At 35.7% G+C, this 20,361-nt stretch overlaps 1 protein-coding gene across 1 annotated transcript; it reads left to right on the forward strand.

Annotated features, from left to right (window-relative positions):
• Window positions 1–12,634: 12,634 nt before the first annotated feature.
• Window positions 12,635–20,314, forward strand: LOC111406266 (ABC transporter C family member 8). The gene is made up of 12 exons (XM_023035591.1): window positions 12,635–12,818; window positions 13,568–15,510; window positions 15,588–15,908; window positions 16,042–16,128; window positions 16,238–16,834; window positions 16,913–17,077; window positions 17,455–17,749; window positions 17,841–18,055; window positions 18,197–18,502; window positions 18,697–18,760; window positions 18,926–19,165; window positions 19,929–20,314. The coding sequence occupies exons 1-12, from the start codon at window positions 12,794–12,796 to the stop codon at window positions 20,042–20,044; spliced, it is 4,374 nt and encodes a 1,457-aa protein (XP_022891359.1). The 5' UTR covers window positions 12,635–12,793; the 3' UTR covers window positions 20,045–20,314.
• The last annotated feature ends 47 nt before the right edge of the window (window positions 20,315–20,361 follow it).

Genomic DNA, 20,361 nt, shown 5'->3' on the forward strand with positions numbered 1-20,361 from the left:
GGATGTCAAACGGGTTGAGCGGCTCGTCGGCTCGGTTGCTCGGCTCGTTAAAACCCAACTCATGGGTGGCTCGGGCTCGTCAAATAACGAGCCCGAGCCTGAGTCGAGCTTTGACGAGCGCGAGCCTGAGTCGAGCAGGGGGCTCAATCCCACGAGCCATTTTGACAAGCCCATGAGCCGAGCTCGTGGGTTCGTCCAAAAATATGAATTTTTTTTTAAAAAAAGGTGCAAAAAAGTGCAAAAAAAATTTAAAAATTTTAAAAAACACGAGCTCTTTGTGAAGCAAAAATTGCACAATCGGGAGCAACAAGTGCAGAAAAAACTGAACATGTCGTCAACTTGGCTAAGCAACCAATAGGAAGAAGACATTAGCAGTATGAATCTCTTGGTGACAACCATTCACTCCCAGTGCCTTCAGTAGAAAAGGCACCCACTCTTGAACTAAAGCCCTTGTCTTCACATCTCTGTTATACATATTTGGGATAATCTACAATACTTCTAGTAATAATTGTAAATGACATGACAATGGAAGAGGAGAATAATTTGTTGGAGGTACTCAAGCAGCACAAAACGGCAATTGGATGGACAATAGCTGACATCGGAGGAATAAGTCCAACTCTTTGTATGCACAAGATTTTAATGGAGGACGGGTCAAAGCCATCAGTGGAAGGACAACGTAGATTAAATCCAACCTTGAAAGAAGTAGTGCGAAAAGAAGTGATGAAATTTTTGGATGCAGGTATTATCTATCCAATCTCTGATAGTTCATGGGTGAGTCCAGTACATGTTGTGCTAAAAAAGGGTGAAATCACAGTGGAGAAGAACGAGAACAACGAGCTGATACCAACACTGTTAGTAACAGGGTGGAGAATATGTATAGATTACTGAAAGCTAAACAATGCAACCAGAAATGATCATTTTCCATTGCCATTCATTGATCAGATGTTGGAGAGGTTGGCTGGTCATTCTCATTACTACTTTCTGGACGGATACTTTGGTTATAATCAGATAGTTATTGCTCCAGAAAACGAGGAGAAAACAACCTTCACATGTCCTTATGAAACTTTTGCGTTTAGAAGAATGCCTTTTGGGTTATGAAATGCACCCGCAACCTTTCAACGGTGTATGTTGGCCATATTCTCTAACATGATGGAAAAATAGATCGAGGTATTCATGGATGATTTTTCTGTGTTTGGAGATTCATTTGATGACTGCTTGGATTGGTTGGCTCATATATTGCAAAGATGTGAAGAGAAGAACCTAGTGCTAAATTGGGAAAAATATCATTTCATGGTAAAAGAAGAGATAGTGCCGGGCCACAAGATTTTCTCAAAGGGCATTGAAGTTGACAAAGCCAAAATACAAGTGATTGAAAAATTGCAGCCTCCTAATTCAATTAAGGGGATCAATAACTTCTTAGAACATGCAGGGTTTTATAGAAAGTTCATTTAAGATTTCTCAAAAATTACAAAACCTCTATGTAATCTATTGGAGAAAGATGTGCCATTTTACTTTTCTGATGAGTGCTTAAATGCCTTTAACACTTTGAAAGAAAAGTTAACTTCTGCACCTATAATAGTAGCACCTGATTGGGATCTACCTTTCGAACTTATGTGTGATGCTAGTGATTTTGCAATGGGAGCGGTGCTTGGCCAACGTAAAGGCAAAGTGTTATATGTAATCTACTATGCCAGCAAAACCTTGATAGATGCTCAGATCAATTATGCAACAACAGAAGAAGAGATGCTAGCAGTGGTATTTGCCTTCAACAAATTTCGTTCCTATCTGATTGGTTCAAAGGTGATAGTCTACACTGACCACGCAACATTGAAATATCTATTTGAGAATCTGTTTGAGAAGACGGATGCTAAACCTAGGCTGATTCGATGGGTTCTGTTACTGCAAGAGTTTGAAATTGAAATTTGCGACAAAAAGGGTACAGAAAATTAGGTAGCGGATCATTTATCAAGGCTGGACAACTGCGTGATTCAGAGGACATGGATATTAATGAGGTCTTCCCAGATGAACATTTATTGCAAACAGAGAAGGTTCCATGGTATGCAGACATTGTTAATTACTTAGCTAGTGGCTATATGGATCCTAATCTTACCTATCAGCAGAAAAAGAAGCTGTTTCATGAAGCGAAATTTTATTATGAGGATGATCCAAATTTATACAGGAGAGGGGCGGACCAGATCATTAGGAGATTTGTACCAGAGGATGAGATGAAACCTATCCTTTCACGGGTTCCTGCTTCGATTTATGGAGGACACTTTGGCCCCACTAAAACAGTAGCAAAGGTGCTTCAATGTGGTTTCTTTTGGCCTACACTGTTCAAAGATTGCCACAGTTTCTGCAGGTCGTGTGATAAATGTCAAAGAACAGGTAACATATCAGCGCGTCACGAGATGCCACTTAACAACATTTTGGAGGTGGAAATATTTGATGTTTGGGGGGTTGATTTTACGAGTCCTTTTCCTTCATCTTATAACAATCGGTACATCCTAGTGGCAGTGGATTATGTCTCTAAATGGGTAGAAGCTAAAGCCTTGCCTACAAATGACGCAAGGGTGGTGGTGGACTTTATAAAGAAACATATCTTTAACTGCTATGGATCACCTAGGGCCATAATAAGTGATGGTGGAACTCATTTCCGCAATTGGTTATTCCAGGCAGTGCTACATAAGTACATGGTACAACATCGAATTGCCACTCCTTACCACCCTCATACAAGTGGATAGGTGGAAACCTCGAACAGACAATTGAAAAGAATTCGGAGCTCACTGTGAATACATCTCGCAAGGATTGGTCAAAGAAATTAGACGATGTTTTATGCGCATATCGCACTGCGTACAAGACACCTATTGGGATGTCCTCATATCGACTAGTCTTTAGAAAAGCATGTCACCTACCAGTGGAGTTTGAACATAGAGCATACTGGGCATTGAAGCAGTTAAACGTGAACCTCTAAAAGGTTGAGAAACAAGAATACTACAGCTACATAAATTGGAAGAATTCAGAATAGAAGCATATGAGAATGCAAGCAGTGGCATGACAAAAATATCAGGCAAAGAATTTTTAGAGTGGGAGATCTAGTGCTTTTATACAATTCCAGATTTAAACTGTTTCCAGGAAAGTTGAAATCTAGATGGTCCGGCCCTTTTACGGTCTCTCAAATGTTTCCCTACGGTACAGTTGAATTACACTATCCAACAAAAGGAAACTTCAAAATAAATGGCCAACGTATCAAGCACTACGTGAAAGATTTCTCCATCACTAAAGAGAGCCTTGACCTAGCTGTACCAGAATAATAGCAGTACAAAGTCCAACTAATGACTTAAAAGAAACGCTTATTGGTAGGCAATCCAATTTTCAAATTTTTTTTATTATTTTACTTTTTGTATCGCATAGCATATAATCTTGTTTTGGTTACTAGTTTGCATTAGCTTTGGCACGTTTCAATTTTTAGGAGTTATCACCCATATCCCTTCCGCCCTTAGGCCATTGAATTTATTGTTGATTATTTTGATTATTTGAGCTAAGTAACCCTTGTTTCCTATCTTTAATTTATCAAATTTGATTTTTCAGGAATATGACGTCGTGGAACACTCAAACCAACATAGATCCAAAGGAAAGCATGATGAAGAATATTATCTAGTCGTCTCACATAGTGCCTCACACATTCAACAGAAAAATTTGGGGAGTACCTTCTTCTTTTTCTTCCCTACCCCCTTTATGTGCTTATTTATGTTTTATGACATTGAGGACAATGTCAATTTTCAGTTGGGGGGTGCAAAAAAATGTTTAATTTTTTTTTCATGTATTTACATGTGTTTGTGTGTTTGTTTAAAAAAATTAAAATTAAAAAAATGAAAAATAATATAAAAAAAATTCTTTTATTTAGTTGTGTGCTTGTGTGGGTTAGACACTCTAGTTGACTATACTAATTTAATTTGAGATTTGGTATTGATTTATGAATTATGGATGAGATGCATGCTAGACTAATTGAAGCTTAACCTTACAAAATTTGATATTATACTTGTACTAGAATTGAGTTTGACATTATGATGAAATGAGTTATTTTGTGTTATTGATAGGTTGATTTAGTTGGACTTAGATGTTTTACCTAAATCATATTAAATTATTTATCTTTAGACCAAATTTAGCACAGTTTGGGGGTGAATTTACAGTGTAGGAAAATACGGATGTGAATATGGATTCCATGTGTGAAAATGTATGTGTGGATTGTCTTAGACCAACATGATAAAACTTGGTGAAAGTTTTAAGTTGAAGGTCGGTTTGTTTGAATAAGTGTATGATAAGGGGCATTGCACTAATCAAGGCATATATTTTGAAATTTAAAGACTTCTCTCTAAAGCCTGTATGACTCGAGTAATTAAGCCTGCAAGGGTATTTTAAAATTTGGTGCCCTAAAGTCGTTTGACTTAGGAGTTATCGGCCTAAAGCTCACTAAAGGGGTCATTTACAAAGCAATCAGAGATGAAGTTGCACTTGAAAAAAAAATTTCCCTTCGAAGCCTTTTTGACTCGGGTCATTAAGGCTGTAAGGGTGTTTAAAACTTGGTGCCCTAAAATCATCTGATTTGGGAGTCATCGACCGAAAGCCTGCTACATAGGGCATCTAGAAAGCTTAACGGAGGGAAAATAAAAAATAAAAAAATATATATGAAAGGGACAAAAGCAAGTGCATGAAAAGAGCAGAAGCACTAAATACCTTGGTTAAGTCCCAACACTTATTTGAGGGAATTTGACTTTCGATAAAGGATAATTAGCCTAGTTGAGTTTTGGAGGTCGAATCAATCAAATAATTAGAGAATCCCTGTTCACTGAAGTGTTGACTTGCAACTCGTAATGCCTACCCGAACTCGAGATGGTGAGGATAGTAATGAAATATTCAACTTTAGATTACACACTGAAAAAAGTGAAAAGAACAAGTTTGGGAGTGTGTGAATCTTACGAGAGATGAAATGACATATTTGACCATTAAGGGTCGAAAAATGAAATAACTTGTGAAGTCATTAATGTCTACTTAATTCTTCACACACACACGTGTCAGTTTTGCATTGGAAGAGTGAATATTAGCTTGGTATTGTGATTTTGGAGCGGTATGTAAATCTAATACGGTGATCTCAAATCTTTTGATAAAATGCTAGATTGTCCAACCAAATATTTTTTGCATATTTGTGTGTTGGTTATTATTTAGGTTATTGTTTTGTTTGAGAATAAACAAATGTTTAAGTTTGAGGATATTTGATAAGTGTATTTTATACACTTATTTGATGCCTAAAATAACGATGTTTAATAGTTCTTTTGACAAAATATATCCTAAATTGTTATATTTTATGTTTAATGGGTAAATTCTATGGATGGAAAAAGGAATTGAAGGAAAGAAGCAAAAAATTGACGGAAAATGGCAAAATTCAAAGTATGAGGACTACATTGCATTAACTTGAAAGATTGGATGGCTTGATGGAAATAATAAATTAATTGGGCCTTAAGTGGACGTGGAATTGGAGTCAAATTGCATAATTAATTGAGGTTTTAATGGGATTCCAACAGGATTTGGGGGGCAGTCTATAGTCCTTTTGAAAGTAAATTATTGGGCTGCTACGTTAATCTTGTGCTGGAGGAATTAAAGGGGTAGCCAATATAAATGCATGTGCAGACCTAGAAAAAAAGGCGAGAGCCGGTGAGGAGAAAATTGGACTTCAATTTGGAGTCAATTATTGCGGTTCTAACACGCAGAAAATCGAGAGGAGGAATAGAAGCTGCCAGCGATTGTCATTATATTTATAAACACACAAATAGACGGCAGCTTGGTAGGCAGAATTGAGGAGACTCCAGCTGGGATAACAATTAATTGGAGGCAGCAACTTTGAGAAGAATAATTACACGCTTGCTGGGTGATGAAATTAATTTGAAAACACACAGAAATTCAACCGGCTGTTTGAGGAATTAATTGGCAGTAGCTTGGGTTCTCCCCAAAGTCAATTATTGCGGCTGTTAAGAAATTGAATTGGTAGTAGCAAGGCAATGGACGGCTGGATAGAAAAACGGCAAACGACAGATTTACTTCGAAAATTATTAATGTTTCGCCAATTCCAGTGATATCTTTCATAATTTCTCGTTTTTCTTCGATTATTATGAGTAGTTAAATTTGATTTTAGGACGAATAATGTAATATTTTGGAATCCTTTATTTCATGCAATTGAGATTCTAGTGCTTTTATATTTTATGTGTTGATTTTAATGTTGTTCTTTATACATTTAATTACTTAATCACTAATTAAATAATTTCTGCAAATGCGGATTATTTGTTTAGACCACATGTTAAAATCCGATAAATTGATATAACATGTAGAGATACCTATATTGATTGCTCCGGTCGTGTGCGAATTCTTTGAATCAATTTTTCGTTTAATTAAGTTTAATTTGCATAGAGATATGAAATTGAACTAATTAAATAGGTTCAAAGAGAACTTGAGAGAGGTAAGTTGAATACAATAGAAGAATTTGACCGAACACTAATTTAGGTTTTATGAATCTTGATTTATGAAGTAAAGGTGACCAATAGGTAAAAGTGTTCCGCCCTAACGTCCATTTATTGTTTGAATTCTCAATCACTTTTCGTTGCATCCAATTGCATTTTTAAGTAATTAGAATAAAAATCACATTTAATCATTGTTTTTGTTTATTTTCGTCAAATAGAAGTTAGAAATAATAAATTAAACATTAAAAGTATAGTTCTCGTGGGAACGATAATTCGGCCTCAAAAGGTCCACTTTACTACTTGTTACGATCTGTTCACTTGCAGGATAAAATCGAGAACAAGTGGTGGTGCTGATTCATGCTGCCGTGGGGATAACTAATTATTTGTGCTTCGATCATGTGGATGTCGGAGGTTTTTTGAGATGCATTCCTTATTGATTATAATTTGTTCTTTTTCTTCCACTATGGCTTTGGCTAATCATTATCAGTCATTGTTGTCAATGATCGCTTGTTTATTTTTGTCATTTCCCTAATTTGCTGCAAGGTGTGGTTAAGGGTCTTTTGTATTTTTATTTTATTTTATTTGCGTAGATAATTGTAAGGTGTGGTTAAGGGTTTTTTAAATTTAACTTTATATTATTTATATAAATAATAATGTTTTCAATGGATCAAGTTATTATCTTTCCTTATCAAACATGTATGATGATACTGGTTCGATTCGAGCTCTTTTATATGAGTTAAATTAGGAGTAAGATATAAAATAATTAAATATTTTTATAAATCGTAAATAATTGGTGTGCATTACTAAATCAAAAAAATGTGGTTAGTTGAAGAGTTAAAATGTTGCACTACCCACTGAACTTCATCAATTAATTTTTTGCTTAGGCCATTAGAATTGATAAAAGAAGAAACTATCTTGATATTTATACTTTCTTCCTACTATCCAATCATTAATTGCAGCAAGTGGACCGTATGTGGTTATTGATAATAGGACCAAATCTGCAACTGATAATAGGGAATTGGCAAGTGATGATGGTAATCAATTATGAATAATGCTCTTTGGCTAGAGTCAATGACAGGATCTGAGGTGACAAGGTTTTTTTTTTTTTTTTTTTTTTTTCCCAATAAAACAATCCATTCCGTATTGACACGATCTCTTTTGTAAGAGTGAATTGTCCAAATGGTCACTGAAATTTGTAAAAAATTTTCAAGGGGTCATTTAACATTAAAAATCACATAAATGATCACTGAACTTTACAAAAGGTTTTTACGGGATTACTGAACTTTTAAAATCACCTAATTGATTACTGAACTTTGCAAAAGGTTTCTACGGGGTCACTAACCTTTTGCAAAGTTCAGTGACCATTTAGGTGATTTTTAAAGTACAATGATCCATTGAAAGCTTTTTGCAAAGTTCAGTGACCATTTGGACAATTCGCTCCTTTTGTAATCGAGTATGTCACTGTAGCAAGATTGTTCAATTATATTTGAAAAAAGATTAATACGCGTACTTGAAATATTCATTCTTACCATTTTCTGTGGGGGGAAAAGTAGAGAAAAAGGAGGAATAGAGGGAGGGAGAAAATGTTTTTAAATTTAATTGACCAAGAAAAGAAGAGAGCGGTTGAAAAAATATTATCATGTTTTGTGCTGGTTAATTGCATCGAATTATTTTTTTGTTTGTTACACAGCTTTTCCCTTAAGTATTGCTAGAGGAAAGGACTACATTCTCATGATTCATGACACAGTAATTCTTCTCTTGCTCGTTGAGCAACTTTTAGTATAAGTAACATTTATTTGATACATTTGCAGCAGTTTACTTTAGTCGCAAATTGTAGCTAATTATTTATGATTGCTTGATTCAGTTGTATGTCGAAATTGCACGCCAGTCGAATTGAAGCGAGTTATTTCTCACTGAGTTGCCCCGAAAGACTTTGGTTTTCATTATAATTTTCGTGATTATTTGAAAAGAAAAAATACGAGACTTATTTTCCAAAAAAGGTTAAATCTCAACCTTAAGGGTCCCCACCGCCCCACCCCTGAAGTATCGTGAGGGAGGTAAATTGTAGGATGTGCCCCAACAGGTCAGGGAAAAAGAGCTTGTCCGTACACTGGTACCCACAAAGAGTCTAATTCCATATCTCAGGATGAAACTTATTTTCCCTTATATCAGGGAATTGAACAAGCAACTGCAGCTGTGAATGCACTTCAAGGGATATCACTGCCATCATCGAACCCGGGTGCAATGCATATGGAGTAATTTCCTATTGCTCAATATTCTTCACTGATTTTTTTTAATCAAATTTTCTAGAAAATCATCTTTATTCCAATTTGAAAACTAATGTTACAATACCCAATAGTTAGTACCATTTTGAGCAAAATTCTTTTATAGCATTAATTGTTAGAATAAAATGAATTTGTACTTATCAAATACTAAGTTAAATATGGAACGCCGTTTAGTAATTGATCATTTCTTTTCCGTTATGAAAATGTCACTTGTACACTCTTTCCTTGACATGATTTTTGACATTATTACCGTTGGCAAGTGTTGATCGGATGTAAAAACTGTGTAAAATTTAAACTGATAAATGATGCGTTGCCACGTGACAAAGTGTAAAAGAAAATGTAAAGAATGATGTACATAGATTTCAAAAACTCCTCGACTTCTCAAAAGAATGGCCCTTTTTAATTATCCGTGTGGAACTGAAGTGATACAGTATTTTTGCTCTTCAGATTTGCAAGATCTAAAATACGGAAGGCCTAATTCAGTAGCCCCTTGAGAGGATATTTTGGATGCCCAATGTCAAATGGATACGGGGATTTTATTTAATGCTTTAATACTTTTGTCTCCTATGATCATGAACCAAACTTTTTTTTTTTTTTTTTTAATCTCAAATTGAGCTATGCCATTACATTTCTCTTATAATTTCTACCATCATTCGTATTTGTTGTTTGCTACTTTTTATCTTGGAAAGAGGCTTGGTCCGCATTTCGCTCAAAGAGTTAAAGGGAGGTAGAGAGTCAAACTGTTCGCAAGGACCAACTTGATCCTTTTTCCCAAGGATCTCAAATTAGGGACTTCTAGGAGAGCTATCGTCTATGTATGATCCATGCTAGATCTGACCAACTGTCCACCATCTTGTTGCAATAGAAATTAACAAGAACAAATAACTTTTAGCTAACACTAGTCGACTAGACCCAAATACGATATTGAATTTTTTCTTGGAATGTGATTGATTTCTAAGATCACTTCTCCTTTAAGTTTTTTATTAGTTATAGTTTAGATAAAAGCCACCCAGATGGCTTTATTTATTTATTTTAAACGAGGTCCTCGTTAACATGAAAGAGGGATTCCTTATTCCTACTTAGAATTATTTTGATTCTTTTCTTGGGAAATTTTGTTTTTTTTTGGTCGTCATATCTTATCCGAAATGACCAAGTGCTCTTAATGCTATTTGTCAATGTTTCAATTTCTCGCGATTCTTTCATTTTCCTTTCACGTATGTTTATAATATTTTGTAAGTTGTACGGAACATAATTAACTTTAAAAATCGTTTAAATAGAATAATGTGTTAAATTTTCAAATCGATGCAAGATGAACTAGTTTCTTGAATATTTTAGACGCAAAATTATAATCCTCGTCCAACTACCAAGATTGCAATGAAGTGTTCCGGCTACCGAACCAAGAAGTTCAATAATTGATTAGAAGAATACAAGAAGCACAAATTGACTAGACGCCACATATGAAAATAACATGGTCCACCTCTTAATGTCATTTTGTGCAAAATCAATGTCTTGTTATTTTCTGTTGAGCTTCTTCATTCGCCGTGGAAATTAAATCACCAATCTTTAGTCTATTTGTTATATAATTGACCAATATTTTAACTACCTCCACTTCAATTCTTCAAAATAAGAAGCAATTCTTAAGAAGAAAAATTGCACTTTCAGCCAAAAATTTCAATTTTCTTTGTTTAACTCTAACACTCTACTTGGACATTTGGTAAATAAAATAATTTAAGCTGACTAGATTTTGGCAACTCTCCTCGTCCTTTTGTATAATCGAATCTCTGAGTAAATGTGTTGGTAATAATTGATATAGTTAATCTTATTTTTTGTGACGATAAGTATCACACTAAAGATTAAAATCAAGAAGAGTGCACAATTTTGTGAGTTAGGTGGACAATTATTTTGCTAACAAGTGATCAAATTGGTGCAAGTGTTCCATCAAACAAGTAGGTATTTCTGAATTTTGGGTCAAGTAGAGATTACACAGTCAAACATTTAACATTTTTATACCATTCATGTTACTAAACAAGTCATTAGTATTTATAACTTGCAAGATAAATTATAAAACGGTTATCTATATGTTATTTCAAGAATATGTAAAATAGCGACGTTAATTATTTATATTTTTATACTTGTTGATCTGTAAAGCAACACTGCTGACACTGCAAGCTAACCACTAGTTTTGGATTTTGTGTAAATTACCAACCAGAAGTTGGTTCCAATAAACTGAACCAACCCCATGTGGATTTTACTTGGTTTTTATTTTGCTAAAATATAGAAGATTGTCGGTGTTCACAAGAGCAAGAATTTTATTCAGTTTGCACATCTTAAGTAGATTGGCATTATAGAATCTAACCTGAATCTCAGCCATTTTGTCATCAGTTATCACCAATAGAAAAAAGTTGACTTATAGCTTTATCACTTGTTTGGTGCGCATTTCTCGGTCATTTTTGAAAATTTCAGATCATTGCACATTACCATGATGCAGTCGTTTGAGACCAGCGTGCAGACTTCCACTATGTAACATTAGAGATTTTCCTGCCGTTTTCCACTTCTGTCTTCCCCCACTTGCAGAATTAGAAGGTGAATTTGGTGATTGATTGGGTTGTTGGTAGTTGCGGGTAAAAAAGGGAAAAAGGCAAAAGAAAAGAGTAAAAGTTGGTAGCTTCTTATCACATTGTTTGATATCCAGGTATTCCAACTTATACTAGACTAAATTCTATACCCCCGAAACTCTTGCCCCTAGAACTTTGGAGGGGCTAAATCGCGAATTATGCCTCAACTGGATCACAGGTTCCCCCCATTGTCTGTATACTTCTGCGCACAAGAGACCCTCCTCCACAGTGAATGCTCCATACCAAATATTTGACTGCAGGTTCCCACCACGAATCGAACTCTCCACTCTGCCGCTGAAAGCAAGACAATATTGATTGATCCACCAGTTGGGCTGTGCCCCGGGGGCTGCTTCTTATCGCATTGTGTGGGGATGGAGGATTGACCATTGTGCATTTGTCAGTGCAAACGATCCAAATATTTCTACAAATGAAATAATAGTGTCCCCCAAACGGGGGCTAATCCAAGTGAGGATTGAGGATAGGATAAAGTTCTTTTTTAGTACCGGACTTTGAGCTTTTAACATAGGAAAAATTTCATAATTAGAATCATTTTTTACATATGAAAAAAACAATTGGGTCTGGACTGCCCCGGACGAAAAGTCAGGACCACCCCTGTCTACCAGTTATTTTACATGCACCACCCCATAGCCGAAAGGATCACATAAGAAAGAACACTTCTTCTTCTCATTTTTTATTTTTTATTTTTTATTTTTTTTGAGTGGAGTATGGAGATAAGATTTTATGGTTATCGTTAAATTAATGTCCAACCAGCAGCAAAATATAATATAATTTTTCCCATTCTAGTTGTCAGAGAATTGAAATTGCAAGACTTTAATAAATGTAGAAGAAATGAAAATTTATCAACATTTGAAGATTATTACACCTTACACAAATTCATAAAGTCGAATTAAAATGTGCCTTTTCATTAAATTTCGTTAGTTTTTCAAATAAAATATTCCAAAGTGACCATACTGAACTAAGAGAAACATTTTCAAATAAACTAAACTTCGTTAATTAACATTTAACTCTGCTGTAAATTGAATCCTGACTAATTAATGTTTTATATGCAAATATAATACGATGATTAAACATTAATATTCCAAAGCATGTTTTGCTAATCTCCGAAAAAATACTTAAAAATTATATTCAAAATAAATAATTTTTTTAATTTAAAGTAGATATTATAACTTAAGACAACATTTTCGAATTTTTTCAGACTGGAGTAAGGATTTGGTTTTTTAGACAGAAATATCTAAATGAAGGCTTCTACAAAGCATGTCCACAACACTGCTATATCATCATTCCTCTTTTCCTCCACATACTTCCTCTATATAAAGCAGCTTCAGTAAAAGGTGTACATTTTACCATTTACATTCCTCCAACAATGGCTTCCTCAGGGGGTTCATTAGGTACAGATTTTCTTGCTTTTTTCCTGTCTATAAGATCTTCATTTTGATGAAATTTGTGCATGATTTTATAAGGTAAAAATTATTAACTCTACGTTTTCTTCCATGCTTCTGACTTGTTAAGTTCATTGAATTTAGAGGGCTGTTAGTTTACAAGACTGATTGCCACTGCATGTGGACTATTTTGCTGCTCCATGTCTTCTTTTTCACAAGATTTGTTATGTGTTGGACTGTGTGGAATCGAATCATGTTATACCGACTACCCTTATCTGTTTATTCGGGTCTCTTGGAAGTTCCATATATGTAATTTAGGCACCCTTTCTGTGACAAGAGGACTAAGAAAAAGCTTGTATTCTTCTGCAACGGCAATTGGACGTAACTTTCATATTAGGAGGGTGTGTGTTGCTCTGCGTGTTTTGTTTTGATGATTATTGCGCGTTTTGTCTCTGGACTTTTCTCCAAACTTTGTTCTGATTTATGCGTCTTTTTTACTTTTTTTTCATGATGTTTGTTGTGGCTCTTTTATTGTTAGAATTTAGCCCCGGCCATTATAAAGAGAAAATGGAAAAAAAAATGATGTTTTGAATAGTTACTTTTTGGAGAATGTGCAGTCAGAGAAGGGGAAAGTTTTGAATTTGCTTGCAAAATATTTTATTTGTATGTGTGTAGTTCAAAATGTGCACGTGAAATAAAGAGTTTTAGTTTAAAGGGAGTCAAACAAGGCTTAATGTTGTAAAATCAATTATTTGCAGGCCTATTCTCATGGATATGTGAAGAAGAATTCAATTTAAATTCCTTACGCACCCAAAGAACAATCATAGATTTCATGAATCTATTGATGGTCTGTGTTTATTACTTTATCTTGATTGTGGGTTCTCAATGGAAAAACAACATCAGACAGCGTAGACGGGATTGTATTAACAAAACAATTTTGATTTGCTGTGTTCTTACAAGCCTTGGATATTTAGGGGCTGGTTTATATAATGGTATTGCCAAAGATAATGGATTTAGTCATCAAAACTGGTTATCATACTTAGTTAGAGGGCTAATTTGGATCACCATTACGATATCTGTGCTCATACAAGGATCGAAATGGATAGCTGTTCTGAAATCTGCATGGTGGATCGTGTATTTTCTGTTGATTTCAGCTGTAAATATTGAAAATTTAGTTGAGTCACACGACATCCAAATCCTGGAAATTGCACCCTGGATTGTGAATTTGTTGCTTTTCTTGTATGGTTTAAGGTTTCTGCATGGGGTAGTATTTCATCCAAACTCAGACAATAGTTTGTTAGAACCTCTGGTTCATGAAGTGTTTGATAAAAGCCAGATCAATGTTGGGGAAGTTAGTTTTTTGAGTAGATTGTCATTTTCTTGGATGAATTCTTTACTTCGATTAGGTTATCATAAATCTTTAGTTCTTGATGATATTCCTTGTTTGGGATCTGAGGATGAAGCAGTTTTGGCTTATGAGAAATTCAATCATGAATGGAATTCACTTCAAGGGGAAGGCTTGGATAATTCGGAATACTTTGTTTTATGGGCGATTGTGCGAATTTACTGGAAAGATATGGTATTTGCTGGAATTTGTGCATTGATTAGGACAATTGCTGTTGTAGTTGCTCCATTGTTGCTATATGCTTTTGTAAATCATTCAAATAGCGAAACAAAAAATCTCTACGAGGGTATTTTGTTGGTGGGGTACTTGGTTGTGGCTAAGGTGTTTGAGTCTCTATCTTATAGACATTTCTTTTTCTACTCAAGAAGGATTGGTATGAGAATGAGATCAGCTTTGATGGTGGCAGTATACAAAAAGCAGCTGAAGCTTTCGAGTGTTGGGAGAGGAAGGCACTCGACTGGTGAGATAGTGAATTATATAGCTGTTGACGCTTATCGAATGGGAGAATTCCCGATGTGGTTTCATCTGGGATGGACTTGCGGACTACAAATTTTTCTCGGGGTTGCTGTACTTTTCGTGGTTGTGGGACTTGGTGTGCTTCCCGGTTTAGTCCCTTTCCTCATATGTGGGATTCTTAACGTTCCATTTGCTAAGATACTTCAAAAGTGTCAAACTGAATTCATGATTGCTCAAGATAAGCGACTAAGATCAATGTCCGAAATTCTAAACAATATGAAGATCATTAAGTTGCAATCATGGGAAGAGAAGTTCAAAAGCTTGCTAGAATCATTTAGAGGTCTTGAATTTAAATGGTTGGCAGAATCTCAGTATAAAAAGACCTATAACACCGTGTTATATTGGATGGCTCCAACTATAGTTTCTTCTGTCATCTTTTTTGGATGTGTACTTTTCAGGAGCGCTCCATTTGACGCTAGTACCATTTTCACAGTGTTGGCAGCGTTAAGGACCATGTCGGAACCTGTCAGGGTTATACCCGAGGCTCTTTCCATTTTGATCCAGGTTAATGTATCTTTCAAAAGGATAAATTTGTTTCTACTTGAAGATGAACTCGAAGAAGTGGATTTGTTGAGGCGTTATTCAGGATATTTAAGTGACAGTATTCGAATACAACAAGGTGAGTTTAGTTGGGATACAGAGTCAGCAACTCCAACCTTAAGAAATATATCCTTGGAAGTAAGACCGGGGCAGAAGATTGCAGTTTGCGGCCCAGTTGGTGCTGGAAAATCATCACTTTTGTATGCTATACTTGGAGAAATCCCAAAGAGATCTGGAATTGTAAGCCAACGACTAATAATTTTCTGCAATGAGTATACAATTTTTCTGACATTGATTCCACTGATTGTTGCTTCCAGGTGAATGTCTTTGGATCCGTTGCTTATGTTTCTCAAGCTTCTTGGATCCAGAGTGGGACCATTCGTGACAACATACTCTTTGGAAAGCCAATGGATAAGACCAAATACGAAGAAGCCATTCGAGTGTCTGCTTTAGACAAAGATATTGATAGTTTTGACTATGGTGATCTTACAGAGATAGGTCAGAGAGGCCTCAATTTGAGTGGAGGACAGAAGCAGAGAGTTCAGCTTGCTCGGGCTGTCTACAATGACGCAGATATCTATCTTCTTGATGACCCTTTTAGTGCAGTGGATGCTCATACGGCCGCAACTCTTTTTAACGTTAGGCTATCAATAAATGTGTATATGTTGACAATTATGCTAAAAATCTTGCTTTACATATTTTTTCATTGGTACCATGTCAAAGTTTAAGCTGTTAGAATGATAATAGATTTATTTTGTCTTCCTCATGCAGGAATGCGTCAAGACTGCATTAAAGAAGAAGATCGTTGTTCTCGTGACTCATCAAGTCGAGTTTCTTGCAGAGGTCGATAATATTTTGGTAATGATTCACAAAGATTTTCTGCAGGCACAAACATTTTGCTCATGCGAAAGGATTACATTTGATCCTCAGTATTGGCTTAAGTAATTTGGTCATTTGTTTGTCTTAGGTTATGGAAGATGGACAGGTTATCCAATCAGGAAGCTATAAGGAGCTTCTTATGGCTGGATCGACGTTTGAAAAACTCGTACATGCTCATAGAAATGCAAGATCAACGTTTGATACTTCATCTAGTGCGAACAAACAAGAGTCTACGATGGGGCAAGCTAATAAGTCTTTCATTAGTAAAGAAGAGAGAGAAGGGGAGATTTCCACTAATCTCGGGGTACAATTGACAGAGGAGGAAGAGAAGGAAATTGGTGATGTTGGATGGAAGACTTTCTTCGATTACGTTTCCATTGCCAAGGGATTAAACTTTTTATGTCTGACTACAATCAGTCAGACTGGTTTTATTGTTCTTCAAGCTGCTGCTAGTTTCTGGCTAGCATTTGCTATTCAAATCCCTAAGATAGGCAGTGTTGTCGTCGTTGGCATTTATACTGTAGTTTCATTACTTAGTGCTCTCTTTGTATATTTAAGATCTCTATTTGTAGTTCATTTAGGACTAAAAGCTTCTCAAGCCTTTTTCTCTGGTTTTACCAATTCGATTTTCAACGCTCCCATGCTCTTCTTCGACTCCACCCCAGTTGGAAGAATTTTAACCCGTGTAAGATTTGCTCCATATATCACTTAAAAGAAAAATAGCACAAGTATTTTACTCATTCTTATCGTACTTTCTGTTCAGGCTTCATCAGATTTAAGTGTACTAGATTTTGACATTCCTTTTGCCTTCGTTTTCGTGATGGCTGCTGTACTTGAGCTGCTAGCAACAATTGGCATTATGGCCTCGGTCACCTGGCAGGTTCTGTTTGTGGGAATATTTGCCACAGTAGCTTCAAAATATGTCCAGGTAAGCTTATAATCGCAGATTGCTTTTATTCCTATTGACTGACTAAGAAACCAGTTTATTGGGAGTCGAGATGTTACCTGTTGGATTGTGTGGAGCCAAACAACATCTCGACTTAAGATCACCTAATAATCCTGTCATAGTAAAGGGTTTTAGCGGGGGGAGGGGAAGAGGAGATCTTTTTGGATTATACAAGACATTGGAGTGTGACAAAACTTAGAATCTCCTTGTTCATTATAGTGAAAAATTTGAGGCAACGAGTGGACATAGCTCTTATATTAAGGGTGAATTGGTTTTAATGTTCCAAATTTAGTCGTTCTATTATTTCTTCTGAGTTAAGGATTAAAGTTTAATCCATAACACTACCTTTTTTGATGAAGGGATACTATCAAACCTCCGCAAGGGAGCTAATGAGAATCAATGGCACCACAAAAGCTCCGGTCATGAATTATGCATCCGAAACAGCACTAGGAGTAGCCACAATAAGAGCGTTTACGATGGTAGACAAGTTCTCTGAGAACTACCTAAAACTCATAGACACAGATGCAAAAGTTTTCTTTTTTTCGAATGCAGCCCAGGAATGGTTAGTTTTGAGAACAGAAACACTTCAAAATCTTACCTTATTCACAGCTGCATGTTTCTTAGTTTTGACTCCTAAGGGCTATATTGCTCCAGGTACTCGTTCTAAAGTAAAATTTATAGCAAAAGATTCAATTTTATTATAATAAATTCATCGTTCTTTTTACGAGCTTTGTTGTTGTTCCAGGACTTGTGGGACTTTCTCTTTCGTATGCTTTTGCTCTGACTGGCACTCAAGTGTTTCTAACTCGATGGTACAGTAGCTTATTGAATTATATCGTTTCAGTAGAAAGAATCAAGCAGTTTATGCATATTCCCCCTGAGCCTCCAGCAATTGTGGATGACAAGAGGCCACCAACTTCATGGCCCTCAAAGGGGAGAATAGATTTGGTGGATCTGAAGGTAATTAATCCAGTAAACTAGGTCTGAACAGAAACAGTTGATATATGCTCACAAAGGGACTCATTTTTATGTTAGAATCCTCTGAGTAATGTGACTGCTCCACTGCTGATACAATCTTGTTATTCTTTTTCATGGATTCAGATACGATATCGGCCAAATGCTCCAATAGTGCTCAAAGGGATCACTTGCACTTTCAGTGAAGGGACTAGAGTAGGAGTTGTTGGAAGAACAGGAAGTGGGAAAACAACTCTGATCAGTGCATTGTTTCGTCTGGTTGAGCCTTATAGCGGACAGATTATTATAGACGGGATTGACATTTGCTCCATAGGTCTAAGAGATTTAAGGTTAAAACTCAGTATCATCCCTCAGGAGCCGACTCTTTTCAAGGGAAGCATTCGAACAAATTTGGATCCTTTAGGACTTCACTCTGATGATGAGATATGGAAGGTAGTCTCAAGAACTTTTCATGAAACTTCGCATTCACATTTTGCACTTCTTGACACAAAAAGTAATATTTGGTACTGAAAATCTCGAAATTTTAAAAAAACCTCAAAACAGTTTGCAAAGAAGTTAGTTAAAAAAGTGACTTTTAAGTTTGAATGATGATTCTACGATAAATCTAATTAATTCTTGATTTGCAGGCTCTAGAAAAATGCCAGCTTAAGGACACCATCATCCGACTTCCAAACTTGCTTGATTCTTCAGGTGAGTTCGACTTCAACAATAAAAATCTTCCCTACTCCACAAGACCGATAAACCATAATTAGACAGCATATGCTGCTATTATAAGCTGTGTAAAATGCAATGCAAGTAAACTTGGTCAAGTTTCAGTAACTAATAGAGATCATCTCTGTGAACTCTTTCCAACAGTGAGCGATGAAGGCGAGAACTGGAGCATGGGGCAACGCCAGCTTTTCTGTCTTGGTCGAGTCCTTCTCAAACGAAACAGAATTCTAGTTCTCGACGAGGCAACTGCATCAATAGACTCTGCAACAGATGCCATTTTACAGAAAATTATAAGAGAAGAATTTGCAAACTGCACAGTCATAACTGTGGCACATAGAGTTCCAACAGTCATAGACAGTGACATGGTCATGCTCCTCTCTTTTGGTAAGCTTTCATAACTTCCAATTCATTACACGTTCATGAGTAATCGCCTTATGTTAACAAAAAAAATTCTCAAACAATCGAGAGATGTGCGAAATTTTTCTCATTTCTTTGTGAGTTGATCTGATGGACCTACAGAATATCACACGTTTTAGGTGCCATAAAATTGCATGGCCCAGAACCTCCGACACTCAAATTAAGCTGAGAAAATTGCTTCATTGATTCCCACCCTATTGTTCAAAAGTAGAAAGTTGGTCCTCAACGATCACTATATTTGCACAATCAGTTCCCAACGACAAAACCATCCAAATCTCTATTAAACCGTCGCGTGCATTTCATGGAAGTATCAAGTATGCATCGCTTTAGATATCTAGACACCCGTCCAAGTTACAAAATAAGTTCTAAAAAATATTAGACATGTGAGGTTTACATAGCGAGTTATTGAAGATTTATGTTTTCTGTCATCGAGAATTGATCGTGCAACTATAATTAAAGGTCTCTGCTACCCAAGAAATAGAGTAGCAGCCATTTAACCATGGAAATGCGTATAACTTTGCTAGGGTTTTAGGGTTTCTTCTATGTTTAGTTCATCTGTTACTGTTATCTACTTCTTGATCGGTAAAAAAGTCTCGAGACGTTAAACTTTATGCGATGTGAATTTTGAATTCAATAAATATTATATAGCTCAAACTTCATTCTTCTTCCATCATTGTAACTATTTATGATGATTCTGAGCAAATTAATTAACGTTTATAAAAACTTGCAGGGAAGTTGGTGGAATATGATGAGCCTTCAAAGCTTATGGAAATCAATTCATCTTTCTCTAAGCTTGTAGCTGAATATTGGTCCAGCTGCAGGATGGAATCCCAGCCAATATCATAATAGAAAATGATGTAGCGAAAGCATAAGAAATGTTGAAGAATCCAAGATCGAAAAATCGTTGATTCAAAAGAAATAATGTGTTAGCACCTACGTATATCCCTATTTCGTGGAAATTAAAATCAAATTTTTAGTAGATTTTGATAGAAGTTGATGAAATGTGTTGTTGAAAAGTTACGGAACCCATAAAATATGTGATTAAAATAAATTGTTGACTTAAATACAATTCAGATTTTAGTCAATAGCAAACAGAGGCATAAACATGATTAGATATGTGATGTGACAGAAACGAAGATGAAAATATATAATCAATTGATGTA

This window comes from Olea europaea, chromosome 12 (assembly GCF_002742605.1).
Source record: "Olea europaea var. sylvestris chromosome 12, O_europaea_v1, whole genome shotgun sequence".
Lineage (NCBI taxonomy): Eukaryota > Viridiplantae > Streptophyta > Magnoliopsida > Lamiales > Oleaceae > Olea > Olea europaea.